Below are 18,766 nucleotides of genomic sequence, written 5' to 3'. Positions count from 1 at the left end.
GCAATTTCTCCTACTATGGGTATAAATTGTGTCTCTTGAAGGTAGTTCTTTAAGCCAAAAGCAACAATTAAAGTATTCAGTGAATAAAGTGTATGTTTTGTCTAAAGCCTTCAAAGAAAATGCCCTCAATGCATCAGAGTAAATGGAACCAGAAGTTGGGTACAGGTGAAAACTCACAAAACCAGATGCTAACAGCTGTTTCCATGCAATAGTTATTAAAAAAAGCCATGACCCGCAAGTCGTAATGCATGGTTGTGCAAACACCCCCTAATTACAAAAACAGTCCTTTGTGATTAGCTCTGGATGTGTGAACTAATCCCGCATATATATATGCCAGTTAATGTATATTGTATATCTAGAGTAATATATAGTAGCCTAGACCATTAGGAAAGGAAAGGAAAGGAAACACAGGAAATTGTGACAACAATGGAGGTCAACAAAATACTAAAGAAGAAACTACATCAGATTTTGTGCACATGGAAAATCCTTCTTATTGCGATCGATTCTTCCTTTTTTTCATTTCTATAATAAGATTTGTGGGCAAGAAAAAAGTAGATATCTGAAGTTATTATTTAGGACAGTTTAAATGGGAGAAATAGTAATCACTGATGCCAAAAAAGCACAGACAGATAAGGCACAAAAGTCTAATAAAACTTTAAGTAACCAAGAACAGTGGGTAAGAATCCAAGGAAAGAAAAGACTAGTGACAGCACAGACCTATCTGTTATACACATCAGATGATGAACCTGTGCACTGCATGACCATGAGTCTGTGGTTGCCTGCCAAAGAAAACATACTGCTTCTCTTGCTGGCCAGATTGCTACCTCTGATAGCGCATACAGAAGGCCGTTATCTCCACTCTCCTCTCTTTTCCCTTTTTCCATGTGTCAATTTCAAGGTCAGATGAATTCTGGTTTTCTCTGAGAAGCGGTGGGAGTTTAGGAACACTATTCCAAGTGTTCTACGCCGTCTGCGCTTTCACAATTTATTCCCAATAAGCTGCTGGACTGAGTTCTAAAATGTGAGTCTGGAGGGAGGCTGATAACATGTTCAAGGTATCTGGTGAACCACAACAGATGAGAATATGATGAAACAGACTATGTATTAAACAGGTGTGGATGTCACAGAAAAATGTAAACACAGCAATACTTTGCTGGAATTTGACTGATTTGATTGATCTAATTAGTGGTCCGGGTAGTTTTTGTTGCCAAAAAACAGCTGTATTCACAGTGTGCTCTAATCTGCCACACAATCAAACTCTGGAGTGCACCACAGCTCCGGTTGTTGTTGTTGAAAGTTCTCCCATCAGATGCCTCAATACTGAACAGTAGAAGTCCTCACTAAAATTCTCACTTTGGGGGACAAACTGTCAAACAAAATCAACAGCAAGCTCCTGGTCTGTCTCTTCAGCTGACTTTTCAACTGCTTAAAAGTACTTGGTCGTCACGGGCGATGATCTTGCGCACAAAACTGAGGTCAGTTTAAAAGTGAAGAGCTTATGTGTGATTTCTGCACACATTGAACGATCTGCCGGAAAATGTTTCAACTGCACTGAAACCTATTGAGACGTGACGACCTTTAGGGTAACATTGACCAAATTTAAATCAGCTACAGCTTTCCTGTTTTCAAAGCTTTAGTTTCATTTCATTTCTTTAGTAACATTTTATAATAACGCTCAAATAATGTAATCACATGCAGTGCAAAGGTGAATTTAAAACACAGACACTGGTCTTTACTTTTGTCATTCAATACATTTAAACATATTTATGACTGTCATTAACACTGCATTTTGTTAGTTCGTTAGTAGTAAGTTGGGAGATTTGTTCACAATAAAAATTTTAGAACTTGCTGAATTTTCAAACAAATATCTCATAGTTAGGTTTTTCCCATGTGGCCCCCACGGGGGTCCCCTCTGCTCCACCACGTTTAATTAAAAAAAAACAAAACGTGGAAATGTCTCTGATAAAATATGTATAAAAGCCAACAAAACAAAACTACCGATGCATAGTCACTGTAAAATAACAGAACCATCTTGATTAATGACATTTCTTACCTGACACCATATCATCCTTGAGAGGGCGGGCCCAGTCTAGGATGATAAAGGAGTGGCAGCCTTCCATAGCGACCACAGTGAAGTTATGAGGCTTGTTTTTGGGAGGCTGGTTGTGATTGGTTGCCAGGCTGTCATTTTTCATTAAGTTTTCCAGGATGTCAACCTGAAGGTACTCCAGAGCCTCTGTTAAAGAGCAAGGTGCTCCCGGGTCCTTCTGGATGTAGTTTACGTATGGAGCTGATGGAAAGAATAAATGTAGGATTAGGTTACTTATTTTAATAACATAAATTTGAGGAAGATATCTTCTTAATATAGAAAATTTGGAAAAAAAAACATATAACGTTGGTAATTTTTAAAATATTTATTGTAAATGCACACAATAAAAGACATGACAAGATTCTAGTACTTTTTCTGGTTACCCAATTTTGATTTATTATTTTCCCTCTACAAATGCGGTGAAAACTATAATTCTCTTTTCTGAGTTGTAATAAGGAAGTCAGATTCTAGCCACATGCTCATCTGACTGTCCCTTCCCTGTCCTTTCCATTTAAAATTTTACTTGTTTTCAGTGATTCTGGAAAGGAGAGCTGAACCTACAGCTGTGAATACTTCAAGTATCACAAAATTCCTAGTCAAACTGGGATTTGGAGGGAACCACTGAAGTCTGGCCTCGCTCCCACCTCCCCAGATGACTGGCCCTCTTTGAATGCCGAAAGTCTAGCACATGTCAGTATCAACTCATCAACCCTCAGACAGTTAAACTGCGTGGGTTTCGGCTGGTAAAGCCTTCGATATGTGGTCATATGGCTTTTGTTCTCTGCATTCATACGCTGAAATACATCATCTGCCACCGCAGTGAGCAGATTTATGTGCCTATAGGGTGCTTGTAAGGCTGTGTCCACATGTCTAGGATCTGTGGAGGCCCGTGCTTGTGAATGATCCAAATGTTTTACTTTCCTCATGTGTTCATTTTTCACTGCTTAAAGCACTTCCCTACAGAGACACACTATCTTCTTCTGCTTGTTAAAAAACCAAAAAAAACCCCCAAACAAATCCAAAATCACACAGGCAAAAACTGGCGTGTGTAAGTCTGATGTGTATCAAAAGTCACTGGGAAACAGTATGAGGAAAGTTCATATAATGTCAGCTGTAATATTAGTCTAGTAAGGCATAAATTTGCATTCTAATAGTCCAAATATCCTGATGCTCATTTTCTTGCCCAATGCGGCAAATTCCATCCATCTGGAAGTAAGTCCAACGCATATTCACACAACTGCTGAAAATGATTAGTTAATACTTTTTGTCCCATGTCTGCTTTTGCCAGATTAATGCAAAACAAACCAAGCATGGGCAAGGACAGGAAGGGGAAGTCAATGTTGGATGGTTGATGAAACGCATATCAGTAAACTGGCAGGCTGCTAAAGAGGACCTAAGATATATTAAACTAATAAATAGGAAAGAGGAAGTCTCCACATTGAGCCAAAAGACTCTTCCTTCTCTGCTGAGGTCAGCAGCCTTAACTTTTATGATTTCCATTTTGGACTCAGGAAAGTAATAGCTTTCAGATGGCTATGTGAGGTGTGTAGTCGCAGGACAGTCGTCGTGTACCGAGAGAGAAGCTGTGCTATCGTTTCACTGTGGCTTGACATGACTGATAAAAACACAGCAATAAATCTCTCCCTTCACAATGCTTCTTGAAAAGATCATTCTAAATGATAATGACATGTTGCATTAAATCTGTCAGTAAGTTAAAGTAAAGCTTTTATTTATGTCTTATATAGAAGCTAATTGTGCTCTGAGCTCATTCACAAGCAGAATAGATAAACCTTGACTCTCATTGGCCACAGTGACTACAAAACTTTTACAACAGCTTCATGCTGCCACAACTCTACTTTAAAGGTGCACTCCCAGTATTTTTTCCACAAAGTCAATAGACGCGCCATGAGGAAAACTACAAACTCAGTCTTTACAAACTCTTGTACAACATCTTCTGTTGCTCTGCAGATGTTTAGGTGTATCTGGAGTCCACAGCGAAGCAGAAATCCTTATTGACACGAAGGAACTGATGCTTTTGTAGTTTGAATATTGCAATAATTTTGACTATCATTAGTCATCCTACTTAACAGCTCTCACTTTATGAAGTCTGTCTTGCACTAATTACAGAACAGTCTGTTTTCAAACTCTCCGTATGTTCACCATGAAAACATCCACAGTTAAAAGAAGTTATTGATCATGTTCTTGAAATGCTGTAATTTATTTTTAAAGCCTGTGGCTAGAGTCTACATGCTATTACAAAAAGGCACCTATTAAAAGGACCTTTAACATTACGTAGTGTTTGGAATAGTAACATAGATGTTGCTTTTATTTCTGTTGAGAGAACATTTCAGTCTGTTTGTGAAACCATATGAGGTGACGGGGTATGAGAGGCCAAAGAAAGCACGCAAGAACAGTTAAAAGACAGTAGGGGCCATAGTTAAGGATGAAGTCTAAAGACCCTGAATAAAATGTCCTTCCTGAACGTAGTTATTATGATCCAATTAAGGTGTGGTTGTATATTTTCTTTTTTGTGGCACGTTGTCAACGTGCAACCTGAGAAGGTCGTGCATTTATTTATTGATACGAAAACCAAAATCAAGGTCCAAAATGTATTACTCCTCTACAAAATAAAACAGAGCTCCGGTTATTATTTACAGCAGGGTAAGACCTCCATCCATATGAATAAGAAATTGAGCTGTCTCTTGACTAAACTCACAGTAACCCAAATAAAGATATACTCACAGCTAATTGGAGGAAGTGGGAGAAAAAGAGAGTGCAGTGTAAATGCTTGTTTAACTAAAGGGTATATCATGCATATAGAAATCTGTAATATTAAACTTAAAATATGGGAGAAGCTAAAGTAATTTAAGTCTTTGAACTAACATATTATGTCTATATTTTAGTGTAGTGAGTGGAAATCTGCGCCAAAACATCCTGTTTTGCTCCTAAGGTGTAATGTAGACTGATCAACAGATGTTCACTAATGATTCTGAGACTGATCCAGCAGAATGGTCACTAAAAATGGAAACCATGAAGCTTTTGGCTGCAAACTCTAGTTCAGTACATAAAGATTTTTTGTTATATGTAGATTTATACTATTGGACAAAAGTACTGCCACCTATAGGAGCCTATAGTGGCATCCTATTACAGCACATCACTTGATTTGAGTTTGTTAGAACAACCTATTTTTTCACAAATGTTTGTAAAGGGAGACTGCATGACCCTGTACTTTACACATCTGTTGTAACAGGACTGGCAACACACAAATTCAAAGATTAAGACAATACTTTTGCCTATATATTGTATTTTTATATATTTTCTGTGGCCACTTGGAGCACCAGAAAACAGTTGTAAACATGGTGCTGACAAACCATTACCTACTTAAACATCTCATGTTTCTGGAGAAATATCAGTCAAATATTCAGTCTCATCATAGCGCTGTTTTGAGTCTATGCTAACTCCTAAAACACCTGGTTTTAAAATAGAAATACAGTATATTTGGCTTCCAAATGCCTCCTTATGTTATCTAATTATCTACTTTATCTCTGTTCTTTAGTAATGAGCAGGTCTGTGGAGGTTTTTTTTCTTTTTGATGATAAGAACTGTTATAGCTGTGGCTCTGCAAATTCCAACAATGACCTGAAAAACATGACCTGAACGACACTATGAAGTGTCCAGTTTCAGTCTCATCACACTGTGTGATCCTTCCTCATAAAAGCAGTCATATCACTCACTTTTTTCTTTTTACATTGTAGTAATATTTGCCATTGAAGAGTGGCATGTTGTGAAACTGCATAGATCGCATTAAGGCACGAGTATGTACAAGCATGGATTTGTAAGAAGATATACAAAAAAGACTTTAAGTACCTGTGAACCTCTTCTTCCCACTCAGGTCAAACTCGTTTGAAGGGCCTTTGTTGACGGGTCTGATGTGCACCTTTGGCATCGTGATCTCTGTGGTGGTGGTGGTGGTGGTAGTAGTGGTGGTGGTGGTTGGTGGCGGGGTGGTCTGGACAACAAACTCATCTAGCAAAAGCACATGTGTCGGTGAGGTTTTGATCCAAATAGATTTATGTTATTTATATCCTAGTTTAATAATCTGCTGCTGTGTTTCATTAATCCTCATTACACAGATCCATGATCTGTGTAATGAGAATGTCAGATTTAATTAATTGAGGGCAGATGTGTGACCCAACACCCAAAGCTGTACTTTTGCTACCCATATTTTCCATGTGGGAAGTAGAGGAGGGGGATGGGGGGTGGTGGGGGGCTTGGGGGGGAGAGACTTGAAGACAACAACTGTTTCAAAAGTCTCCAAAGCAAACCAATGTGGCGGGATTCAGTGGGCTTCTTCTTCTTTCATCACATATTTTTTTCCTGCGCTGCACCAGTGGACCTTAGCATTACATCATGGTCCACACACATGTAACCAGCTATGAGGCACGGCAGGGAAATGCTAAGAAAATACTGCAACACTTACTGTGACCTTTCTAGCAAACCTAAGAATGTCACATGCAACAGATTCCTTTAGATCTCAAAATTTACTGTAATAAAATAAGAAAGTGCAACTGCTAACAGCAACCAACCTCTGCAGCTCAAGCTTGAGTTCAGCTATTACATTACAAAAGAATGTTAAAACATTGAATGCAATGCAAGTGCATTGCATTCTCTTCAGCAAGTCAGTTTACATGCAGTGTGTATCCAGGAAGAAAAGTGATTAAATACAGCGTGTAATGGAAAATATCCTAAATCCAAGCAATGAACCGTGACCAAAACAAGCAAAATGAGAAACAAAGAAGGACACAGCAAGGAAAAGGGAAGAGATGGGAATAGCCTGCAAACAGATGCACTGACAAATAAACAGACAATAAACAAACAGTGCAGCGTAACAGACAACAAACAGTGAGCATACAGTGCAGTTTAGTTGGTCCCAGCCCAGTGGCGCTATGATGGTCCGAAGCCAAACTCAGCCAATACCTTTCTTAAGAACTAAAGCATCAGGCACCCTGGTCATTGTAAGCATGAAGTCCATTTCCATTCCTGAGGAGTCCTCTGTCAGAGAAGTAGAACAAGCTATAGCATCAATATCACATGACTGCAGACACATTTCGAAGTGCATTTTATTTTAGCTTATAATGTAAGACAAATACGTATTATTATTATTGCTGTAACATTGTATCTGCAAATTTGATCGTCTAGTATAGTGTTGTTGGTATAGCTTGAATATTTTCAAATTACTCTGTATGCATCTATATAATTTACTTTTTTGTGTTTATGCATTTGTCTAAGTCTGTTTCTTTGATTTTGTTTGTGTAATAACATTAATGCAATGCACAACTGATGGTTTCATAGTGTGTTTAAACCAGCAGGACTCTGGCTATAGTTAGCCTCCAGATGTCCATGTGGTTTCTGTGGTCTCACATAGACACTCACAGGCACTTATACATCCAGACACACAAACTGACCCGATCACACGTTTATATACACATTTAAAGGGTTATAGTGGGATCTGTGGCTGCAAACGGGAAGCACTGTTGGCCTTGGGCTAGATGGTCATGACAAATAATACAACTGAGAGATTTAGTGAAGTCATAGTTTTTTATGTGAACATTCTGGCTCTGAACTTGACTTCAGCTCTGTGGAAAAGCTATTAAGTAAACAATAGTGTACGTAGGTGAACTGGAGTATATTCTACTATTCCTGCTGTACATATTTCTGTTTTGATGAGCATTTTATGACAATGTCTGCAGCATATGAATTTTCAGTTAAAAACATACCTTCTGGATAGCAGTCCAAGATTCCATCTGAGTCCAGAATGGGATAACCATATTCATCTGTTTTGGAAAAGGTCCCAGGTGGACAGGTTGGGTATGGAAATCCAGTGGTAAACTCCTCTGTGGTCCAGTCAGTGGTGGTGGGTTCAGGTGTGGTAGTAGGACCCATGGTGGTAGTAGTGGTGGTGGTGGTGGTGGAGGTCCTGGGGCGAGGCCGATCCAATCCAAGTACACGTTTCCCTCCAACCATGAGGACCTTGTCTTTTGGATTGATCACAGGTTGACTTTCTCGCCCATGGCCAAACAGCGCAATACCGTCCTGGCTTACCAGAGGACTACCTATGTGATCTGGCGATGTGTGATTGGGTAGAAATGAAGCTGAATATTAATGCCTGTGTCTTCAATACAAACCAGATTTGCACTAAAATGCATAAAGGTGCAAAATACCAGAGTTTCTTTTGTAACGCAAAAAAAAAGATTAAGCTTGTGATAACTGTGAAATATTAAAAAATAGCAGGTGTGAAAGAATGCTTTTCTACAGCTGTTTTGTTTTTAACCTGCATCCAGAAAGCTGACAATGGTCAAAGTTTCTAAAGCACTTTCAGCTGATATTTCATTAAGCAGTCAAGTCCACAACAATACAGCTCTTGTAGTTCTGCCTCTGCAATAATAATACCAATAAATAAACAAACAAATAAATAATAATCTGACAGATGCATCTCTGACTGTAGACCTCAACATTGGTACGCCTGCCTGATTAAAAGTGTTTTTGACATAGTTACATGCCAAATAATTTATGATCTGTTAAGTACTCTTCTTTATTTGGATACTCCTATAACCCTATACTCTATTGCTTATAACTGTTGTCTCTTGTGGCTTTATATTTAAAATTACAGAGAAAAACTCTAAAATACAAAATCAACTTTGGATGAACTTCAGACATTATGTTTGCTTCATTTGTCATGTCATACTGTACATGACAGGCCTCATCTGGTTATGAAACTTCTTGTCAGTCAGTTGAGCTGATAAAATAGGGGGCTGTGTATAAAACTGGCTATAATTCCTGAAATCTGCACCAAAACATCCTGTTTTGCTCCTAAGGTGTAATGTAGACTGATCAACAGATGTTCACTAATGATTCTGAGACTGATCCAGCAGAATGGTCACTAAAAATGGAAACCATGAAGCTTTTGGCTGCAAACTCTAGTTCAGTACATAAAGATTTTATGATTTTATTATTGCAAAATATTTATGAAGCCCAAAGGATTAAACCTGGAAGACTGTAATGCAATCGCATCTTGATTGTCTGATTTAAAATTCACTGTGGCAGTGTACAGAGGCAAACATACAAAAGTTGTGTCTGTATCTAGCCAATAATGGACTCACTGCACTTTTTAAATACATTGTCCAAGCTGTAGATGTTAAGATAAAAATGGCTGAAGTATTTCACCAAAAATAGTGCGTCCATCCTCTCCGAGGACCACTCTTTTGGGTTTGCCCTGGGAGTCCTGGAGAACTCTTCCATCCCCGTTCATAAGTATCCCCTGCTCCAAATCTACCACCTAAAGAAAGAAACATGTTTGCAAAATTGATGGAGCCTCATGTGAGGAGTACGCTTCATCCTGACTGTGATGCTTAGGAAAGTCATAGTCCTATTCAAAACGGGTTCTCATAAACATAGACATACAGTAAACAGTTTAAGTGGGAACATCTGACTTGTGGAATTTTGAAGACTTTTTAAAGAGGTGAATAACTTTCCACATTTGTTACTTTGAAAGACAGCTTTTTGAACAATTAGCTCTGTTACTTTTTTTTCTGAGAGTAAAACTAATATCAGCCGAAGTACAAAGTACAAAGGTGACGAATTCTAACCACAGACACAGCTTATGTTACATCTCATCTCACTTCTGAACAACAAACATATTGTACTTTCATTGTTCAGTCCCAGAACATTTTGCGTAAATGGGTGGGTAAACTCCTCGAGTCTAACCACCACTCTGTTTCCAGTTTTTAGTCTAAATTAATAGCTTTATTTTTTATTTTTAACAAAAATATAGTCCCAGTCAAAAGAAAAATGGCAAAAAAAATCATATTTTGCATGGTTGGATCTTAACAAGGTTTCAAGTAGAGCTTCAAGATGCAACAAGAAGAAATGGGAGTGAGACAAAACATTTTTTTAAAGCATGCAATTTATTGAAAACAATAAACTAAAACTGAAACATTTTCTGTCAGGTAGGGTCTCTCGGAGCGCATCCTCACTGCTGAGGTGGGATGTCTTCAAAGGCCTTGTCTTCTTGAACGCCACAGAACTGATCATTTGAACTTTGCAAGAGAGCACCAAACATAGGACATTGAAAGGTCAAAGAAAGTTTTAACCTCTGATGAGAAAAAATGTAACCTTGATGGTCCTGTTGGTTTCCAACATTACTGGCACAACAAGCAGATCCCACCTGAGATGTTTTCTATACGCCACAGTGGAGGGGGTGCCATAATGGTCTGGGGTGCTTTTTCCTTCAGTGGAACAACAGAGCTTCAGAAGGTGCAGGGGCGTCAAACAGCTGCTGACTATGTCCAGATGTTGCAGAGAGCACTCCTCATGACTGAGGGCCCTCGTCTGTGTGGTAATGACTGGGTTTTTCAACAGGACAACGCTACAGTACACAATGCCCGCAGGACAAGGGAATTCTTCCAGGAGAATTCACTCTTTTGGACCATCCTGCATGTCCCCCTGATCTAAATCCAATTAAGAACCTTTAGGGATGGATGGCAAGGGAAGTTTACAAAAAAGGACAACCGTTCCAGACAGTAGATGCCTTTCGTGCATCCGTCTTTACCACTTTGAGAAATGTTCCCACTCACCTCATGGAAACCCTTGCATCAAGCATGCTGCAACAAATTTTTGAAGTGATCAACAATAATGGTGGAGCTACTCATTCCTGAGTTCATGTATGGAACTTGGATTTCTGTTTTGGGGGGGGGGGGGGTTACGTGTTTTGTGGAGGTGTGGTCTTAAACTTTTGATCAGCTCTAAAACAGTTGGTTTCAGTTTAATTTTATTGTTCTCAATAAATTGCACGCACAAAAAATGTTTAGTCTCACTCCCATTTCTTCTTGTTGCAGGTCAGAGCTCTACTTGGAATCTTGTTAAGATCAAACCATGCAAAATGTGATTTTTTGCCATTTTTCAAGTGATCTTAAACTTTTGATCGGGCCACAGGGAAGTTGCAGAATGGCCTCTGGTGGACAAACAAGTCAAGACTCATTACTAAGGCTATTGATGACTAATCGATTAAATGTTTGAAAGTCGCTGCCCTTGCTAGTCAGCACCAGAAATACTAGTCGGTTGCATGCAATATTCTTATTTTATTAATTTCGGTAATGGCAGTTACTGGCTGAAAGAATTTACAGCACTAACTGATGGCTACACCCCACCCTCCCACTCTCTCCATAAACAGAAGTTGTTAATGATTGACATTGAGATGTAGATCTCCTATATTTTGATGTAAAAAAATAAATATAACCAACCAATGTGTAACCACAGGCTGCACCAACATGTGGATGCTCCCACTTAAGAAACCAGAGCTTCTGCTACAAGCAGCACTAACATTAGTCATACTAATCTGACACTGTGTGCATGTGCTACCCAATATAAAGTGCTGAACATTTCAACAGTACTTATTGTATAACATTATTTGATTAGCAAGGAACGTAATAGTTGTCTATTTAAAGTATGCTCAGTTTCAAATGTTATCTGAGGCCTTTTTTGTGTCTTTTAGACTAGTTGACTAGTCTGATTTTTTTCCCTCCATCAAATGGCTATCAAATTAGCCTCTAGGAACATCACTACTTAAAACCTTCATAGGTAAAATGTGTTTCTTCTTAACTCTTTACTTTTTACATTTTTATTTGTTGACTGTTATAAATTAAGCTTTTGTGTAAGTTTAATAAGGAGGATTTGTATTCACTCAGTTGTCTGGTTTCCCCAAGTGTTTGGCTGCTATTCTATTCATTACATGCTGACTTCATTGCTGTAGTCCAATCATCTTTCATCCTGCCTCCTTCAAACCAATCAGCCTCCATTCTTAATACCATGATCATCTTTCATTCTACCTTGCAGACTCAGAGTCTAATCACCAAATAGCATAAGTGAATTCTGTATATCAATAAATTATGTTCAGTTCCTTCTGATGATCTGTCCTGGTCTCTAAACTGTAACAATAAGTATCATATTGGACATACTTCAGCTCAAAGAGTCAGGAACAGGTAAAACTAAGGTTAGTGTATTAAATATAGTTACCCATTTTGTTCCATCTGGTCCAGTGATAAACCTTTGACCAGTGGCCTTGCTGGCTCCGTGAGAGGAAGAGGACTCTTTATCATCTGTTGCTGTCAGATTGGGTCGTCCATTTTTACCTGACAGGTACAGAACATAAGCAGAGGCATGATGTTATAAAATTATTTAAAACATTTGTGAGTTAAACTGACGTCAAAAACTTCACATAATTGCATATAGGAATTAACGTTACCATTTCCATTGCTAGGTTTGATTCCTCTGCCATTATTTTGTTTCCCTCTGATGGAATAGCGAGGCCTACTCCCATTGTTCCTAAAGCTATCTCGAGATGAAGATGAGGATGATGAGGTTAATGTAGAGTGGGAGTTGCCTCCAATCAATCCCCCTGTCCTTGTCACCGTAGTGTCACTGCTAATGTCACTCTCTGAGGTCAGTACTGGTTGGGGTAAATTTGAGGAAGAAGCTGAATCAGATGATGATGAGGTAGAGTCAGATGTTGAAGAGCCCAGTCTAGAGTTTTGTGCTGGTTGTACTCTTAGGGGAAGCCTAGACCCACCAAACTGCCTGTTTGGTAAGAGAGGAGAGCGTACCCTTCCATTCACCCCTACACCAGGTCGACGATTAGTTAGAGGGACTCCAGAGGAAGTGCCAGGTCTGGTCCTGGATGAACTTTCTCCTGTATCCACACTTGCATTGTCTTCTGCATTTTTATCAGACTCTGCTGGCTTCTCTTGAGCTTCTATAGGATCGGCAACTTTATCATTTTCCCCATTCTTCTCACTGAGATAATCCTCATTGCTATGTTTGTCATTTGTAAGTTCTCTATGGCTTGGCTCACCGGAGTCTCTGTGCCCACTTAAGGAGTGATGATGATGATCAGGACTTGAAGAGATGGATGGTGAAGAGGAAGATGATGAAGATGAGGTAGCTGGGTTTCTAGTGCCGCCAGAGCCTACATTTTGATTGATCAGTGATGGCTTAACCGAACTGGCTCCAAAACCATTCTTTAGTGAGTCACGAGTAGAAGAAGCACTTGGATCTTCACTGGTTTCCTGTACTGAGGGCACTCCAGCAGCACCTGTAGCCCCTGAGACCCTGGTAGTTGTCCCCCTCAAAACCGGTCTGCCAGCCCCAACAGAAGATGACATCCTGGTCAAAGGAACTCTACTATCCTGTCTTGGAGATGCTATCCTTGCACTTGAAATGACTTTTCCTGGGTAACGACTAGCTAGCCAAGGGTATCTTTCAGCAAATGAAGGCCTGACTCTGGTACCTGCGGAAACTGGGGGTTTTTCTTTAGTTCCTTCATCTTTTTCCTTGTCCTTCTTCATTGGCTTCTCTGTCGGTTGTGTTCTAGTAGTTAAAGCAGAGTCCTCAACTTTAGTTAATTCTCTTTCTGTGTTTTTGTAGTTAGTGTCATCATTTCCTTCCACATTTGATGTGTCTCCCTCAGATGATGTGTGAGAACTCTGTGAGTTGTGTGTGTCATGTGATCTTGCAGAACTGTGAGATTCTCTTTGTGAAGTTCTTTGAGATAATCCTGATGTATTTGCAGTGGAAGGGTGGTTCGCATTTCTTTGTGAAGTGGATGGATTTGTCACTTGCAAAGATGTCGAGCCATGAGACCTAGATTCTAAAGTAGAACGTGACTTGTCAGAATTATGGGACTCCAAGACATCTTCACCATTGGAAGTCCCTCCTGATTTTGACTTTGATGTTGATGGATTGAGAGTGCTTGACTTTTCGTGGTTTTGAGTGTTTTCCGGTAAAGTGGCCTGTGACGTTGCTGAACTATGTATGCTTGAAGTTACTTGACTCTGAGTTCTTCTTGGAGAACTCGACTGTGAGATGACAGCAGGTTTGTAACCATTCAACATTCGGGTAGAATTCCCTCTTAACAAGCTCCCAGGGTATCTTCGGCCTAAACCATATCTAGAACCAAAACCAGTGCCACTGGCGCGTCCTGCTGAAGTGGAACCTCTACCTACAGGTGTAACGTGTGTCTGCTGTGAACTGTTCACTTTTGCAAGTGATGTGGAGGGTTTTGCATGTGTTATGCTGGACTTTTCAAAGGTGTTTTTCGACTCTGGATATGTGAGAGCTACATAGTCCTTTCTGCTTGCTGCAGATTCTTGTGAGGGAGAGGACAGTGAGGTCGTAGAAGGGGATGATGAGGAAGATGAGGAGGAATCCAAAGAGGTAGAAGAAGAAGTGGAGGTGGGGGAATTAGAATTAGAAGATGATGAAGCAGAAGAGGATGATGATGATGATGAAGCAGAAGAAGAAGAAGATGATGCGGAAGATGAGGATGAAGATGAATCAGTGGATGCATCCTTGGATCCTGCTTTTTGATGGACCCTAATCTTAAATGGCCTTCTTCTTGGTGGATTAAGTCGATTAAATGCAGGTTTAGTTGGAGAAGGTGTTAAAACTTTGAGGGAGGGGGTTTTAGTAGTCAGAGGCTCTTCATCATATTCATCTTCATCCTCAGTTTCAGGGGAAACATCATTATCTTTAGGCTCTGGTACAAATTCCATTGTTGTAGTCTCTTCTACTGGACGTGGTGTTGTGGGTACTTTGTTTTCCTTTTCCTCTTCCTCTTCCTGTTCCTCATCATTCTTAGCCCTTCTTCTGTTAGAGCCTCTGTTTCCTGCTCTCCTGATTGACCCCCTGACGGAAGAGAAGATGCTGTGATAGGAGCGTGTCTGGGAAAGTGGACGAAAACGCCTGTTGACAGGTGCAGCAGGGAGTGGCTGCTTTTGTATGGTTGGTATTTCTGGCACTTCTGTTGACTGGATGTCATCATGGTCGGTATCTTGTTTGGAAGGCGTGTGGCCAGTCCTGCGGCTGTCCTTGCTTTTTGAAAATGCTGAGGCAGCACTGCTGCCTGCTAGGAGACAAAAAATAACAATGACAATGAAAATTTAGAATGTGCAAGTCTCAAGCTCAAATGCACACATATGCCTAATAGCTCAATCACAACAGGAGGAAAAAGGACAGCAACGTCCTTGCAACTAGGAACTAGGCGGTACATCTTTTTTTGCTTTCAGCAAATGATTGCATGAAATTGCAAGATACCCAGAGGTCAACCATATTCAACTGCCTAGTGGAAGGCAACCTGTTACCCAAAAAGCACAATCTGACTTGGACCAGTTGGAAGACAGATTGGCAAATGTTTGGAAATAACTGCTGAAAACTGGTTGCATTCTGGTTATATCCCTATAACAAAAGCCTGGTTATCAAGTGCCTACAAAATTTTAATTTAAATCAGTTAAATTGAGAGTCCTGCAGCAACTATATTACTATTTGTGGAAATTTTTTGGTATTTATGTTTTAAATCTATAAGGTTCTGGCTGGACTATGGCCATAAGTAGTTATGTAAATTTCTGATTATTGTGAAATTCTGTGTATTCAGACAGCAACAGATTTGCAACAGATGGCAAAAGGGTAGACAAGGTTGTTTTGAAGACAGCAACTGACTGTAAGTGGTCACAGACCTGGTCCCCATCTTTGAAGCAACAACTCCAAAGTTGCTGTGCCACATGTGGCATAGTCTCCAAGGACTGTTTTCCCCAGTGACTATATAATTACATTATCAAATATGCTTACTTCCTGGCATGGCGACACTGAAGGTCTTGCTCTGTGGTCCTTGTCCCTTCCTATTGGTGGCCTTAATGGTGAAAATATAACGGTCTCCAGGTGTGAGGTTATCTATGGTGGCTGTCGTGGTGCTTCCATGGTACTTCACGCTTTTTGTTTCAAAAGGCTTCATGGCAGGGACATAAGTCAAGATGAACTCTGTTTGAAAGAGAAGTTTGGAAAGGTAGTGAGATCATTCAAGAGAAAATACTGATGCTATTTCAACATGTCTGGAAAGCATTAGTTGGCTTTCTTTATTTGTTCCAACAGTGACAGTAAACTCACAGCAAAGATTAGCCCTGTGACATCAGCATGCTGCACTTTGTTTTGTAGGACACATCCATAAACAATGCAAATATTGTCACTGGGTGAAAGATCCGTGGCCAACATAGAACACCAACGTAGGTGGAGTAATCATGGCACGAAAATGAATAATTGTTATGTTTTGCCATCATGATAATAACAATAGTTTCATTATAATGGTCTGACCTTTTATTCTCCCATTGGGCTCTTCAGGTGGATCCCATGTTGCTACAACAGCAGTCCCTTTTCCTCTTAATGGCTTGACCTCAAAGTTCTCAGGTGGCCCAGATGGTGCTTGTGAAAGTGAAGAGTAAAAGTGAATGGAAAGACAGGATGGAAAACAAGTAGCATAGGCAACAGAAAGTATAAAGGGTGAGGAAATTGCTGCTTAAAGCATGTAAAAACAGTAAGGATATTTGTGCCAGAAGGCTACAACTGAGGAAAATATTGCTGCCATACACTGTCAGATCGTGCCCCCTGAGATTGTGTATGACGGAGACCTAAACTGTGAGCCAGGCAGTAAATGTTGACATTCCAATGAACTGCAGCTCAGGAGCTGAAACGTGGTATATAAGCTTCAATAATGGGAGCGCAGCAGCCAAACCTAGGCTGATATATCAAAAAGGAATAATAGGCAGCGAATGTGAAGAGATGTGGTATGAGGAAAGAAGCTTAAAAGGGTTGTGCAAGAATGAATTGCCTTTTGTATTTTAAAAAAAAAAAAAAAAATCATTTCTGTTTTCATTTTATTAAAAAAAAGTCAGTGGTTTTGGCTCTTTATAACCCTTCACTTCTTTCACACAGTTACAGACTCCTACTGCATCATACACTATGAGATATCATGTAAGTAATTCTCAGCAAACAGAGTCAACACATACCTGACTCTGGAGTCCTCTGAAAGACTGAGTCGCTCCACTTGCTGTGATTTTCTTCCTGAGAGATTCTGACAGAGAACTCATACATGCTGTCAGCAGACAGGGTGTCTATCAAAATTCTCCTTTGCGTGCTCTCCTTGTACTCCCAGCGTGCTGACTCACCCTTCTCCCTGTACCTAACTGTGTATGATCTGAGTTAAGAATAAAAAGAAAATGAAGAAAATGCCTTATTCCATTGAGAAAGATTAGACTTCAGTTTTATTTTTTCTCTACTTGTCATCATTTTTCTTTTTTTCCCCCCTTGTTAACTGACACTTTAACAGGGCCCACCTGGATGCCCCAGGGGCAACTTTCTCCATCTCGACAGCAGGGTCAACCCACGAAATGAGAACTGATTTAGGAGACATGACCCTGACACTGATGTCCTGGGCCTCATGTTCAGGTGGAGCTAGACAACACACAAAGAGATAAAAACCCAAATGTCTGGATCCAAACGAATATTAAAGTCACTGGATATACATCATCCCCTGACTTCTTCTAAACTTTGGCAAGGTAGTTTTGCAGAATTTTTGCAGATTTTCTATATCTACTATGAAAAAAAGACATACAGAATGATTCTCTATAAACCTGCAGGTACCTGGTGTGGTTGTTTTGGTTGTGACTGGTCTGTTGGCAGGTTTGCTCTGACCCTGGGCCTTCTGTGCCTGCAGTGACACCACATGAACGGACTCAGACGCTATGAATAAAAAAGGGATACCAGGCACGGCCAGGGTTTACACTCTGGAAACTAAAGATAGTACAAAAAATGTATCCTCTTAGCTAAATTATTTTCAATAGGAAACAAACAAATAAATAAGAAACTAGGACAAATCCAAATGCCTTCTAGATGTTGTTAACCTTTTTATTGCTGGTTTATTTCAGTAATCTTTGCCACAGGAAATTATTGTGTGCCACCTAAAGTCACAGTCAAAGATACATACATACAGTAATCATGGGCATGAATTTCATAGCAATTTAGGGCTTTTAATCATTTATTTGAACTGTTCTTTTTCCAGGGTAGAATGACTCAAAAGCATCTATTACATACTTTAAAAACAAGCAGTAAGTGCACAACTTTAATTGGATTTTGGATTTTCTCTAATCCACACAGGATTAAAAGTTTATGTACAGGCTCCAATATGTAGATTTCCACAAGTTGGGAAGGTCTCTTGGAACCATTTCTTAACAACTGCAAACACCTAGATCATCAGTTTCCATCACCATGGAGACAGAAACCGCTTCTCCAATGGACTGAGAGGGTCATAACCAAGAAAGAAACCCCTTCTCCAAAACTGACACCTTCAGGCTCGAATAAAATTTGCAGCTGCCCACACGTATAAGCCAAAATGCCTCCTGCAGAAAGGTTTTATAGTCACATTAGATAAAGATTGAGCTATTTGGTCACAATAACAAGAGCTCTTAAACCTAAACACTGTACAAAATGTCAAGCATGGTGGTGGTAGTATCATGGTCTGCAGCTGTTTTGCTGCCAGTGGTGCTGGTGCACTACACAAAGTGAATGAAATAATGAGGAAAATTTGTAAATTACACTCTGTGCTATGAAACCAATCTATTTAATTAAACTCTATCAACTCTCCTAACAGGCGTGATCAAATCTCCAGCCAGAATAATGCCACAAGCTTGTTGATGGCTACCAAAAATGTCCGGTCAAGGTGCAACTTGCTAAGTGGCATTTAACCAAATATTAGTTGTGTGTATGTATGTATTTGAGCCTGCATCTGTAATTTTGGCA

At 39.8% G+C, this 18,766-nt stretch overlaps 1 protein-coding gene across 5 annotated transcripts in view; it reads right to left on the bottom strand.

The window, feature by feature from the left end:
• fndc1 (fibronectin type III domain containing 1) overlaps positions 1–18,766 on the bottom strand; it is a 41,073-nt gene that overhangs the window by 9,118 nt on the left and 13,189 nt on the right. For 4 of the 5 annotated variants that reach the window (XM_085382472.1, XM_085382473.1, XM_085382475.1 and 1 more), the window contains 12 exons: positions 17,612–17,710; positions 17,305–17,422; positions 16,978–17,165; positions 16,286–16,393; positions 15,767–15,955; positions 12,390–15,047; positions 12,161–12,276; positions 9,314–9,425; positions 7,867–8,211; positions 7,067–7,141; positions 5,957–6,115; positions 2,054–2,290 (listed from right to left, as the gene is read on the bottom strand). In XM_085382472.1, the coding sequence (XP_085238598.1) occupies positions 2,054–2,290; positions 5,957–6,115; positions 7,067–7,141; positions 7,867–8,211; positions 9,314–9,425; positions 12,161–12,276; positions 12,390–15,047; positions 15,767–15,955; positions 16,286–16,393; positions 16,978–17,165; positions 17,305–17,422; positions 17,612–17,710 (4,404 nt within the window). The remainder of the gene's footprint in view (positions 1–2,053; positions 2,291–5,956; positions 6,116–7,066; positions 7,142–7,866; positions 8,212–9,313; positions 9,426–12,160; positions 12,277–12,389; positions 15,048–15,766; positions 15,956–16,285; positions 16,394–16,977; positions 17,166–17,304; positions 17,423–17,611; positions 17,711–18,766) is intronic. The other variant, XM_085382476.1, reaches the window with a different exon arrangement.

Source organism: Rhamphochromis longiceps, linkage group LG15, assembly GCF_057381845.1.
Source record: "Rhamphochromis longiceps isolate RC_006_pf linkage group LG15, R_longiceps_female_GT1.1, whole genome shotgun sequence".
Classification (NCBI taxonomy): Eukaryota; Metazoa; Chordata; class Actinopteri; order Cichliformes; family Cichlidae; genus Rhamphochromis; species Rhamphochromis longiceps.
The sequence above is the reverse complement of the archived record's forward strand: the minus strand, read 5'-3'. Positions and strand labels throughout refer to the sequence as shown.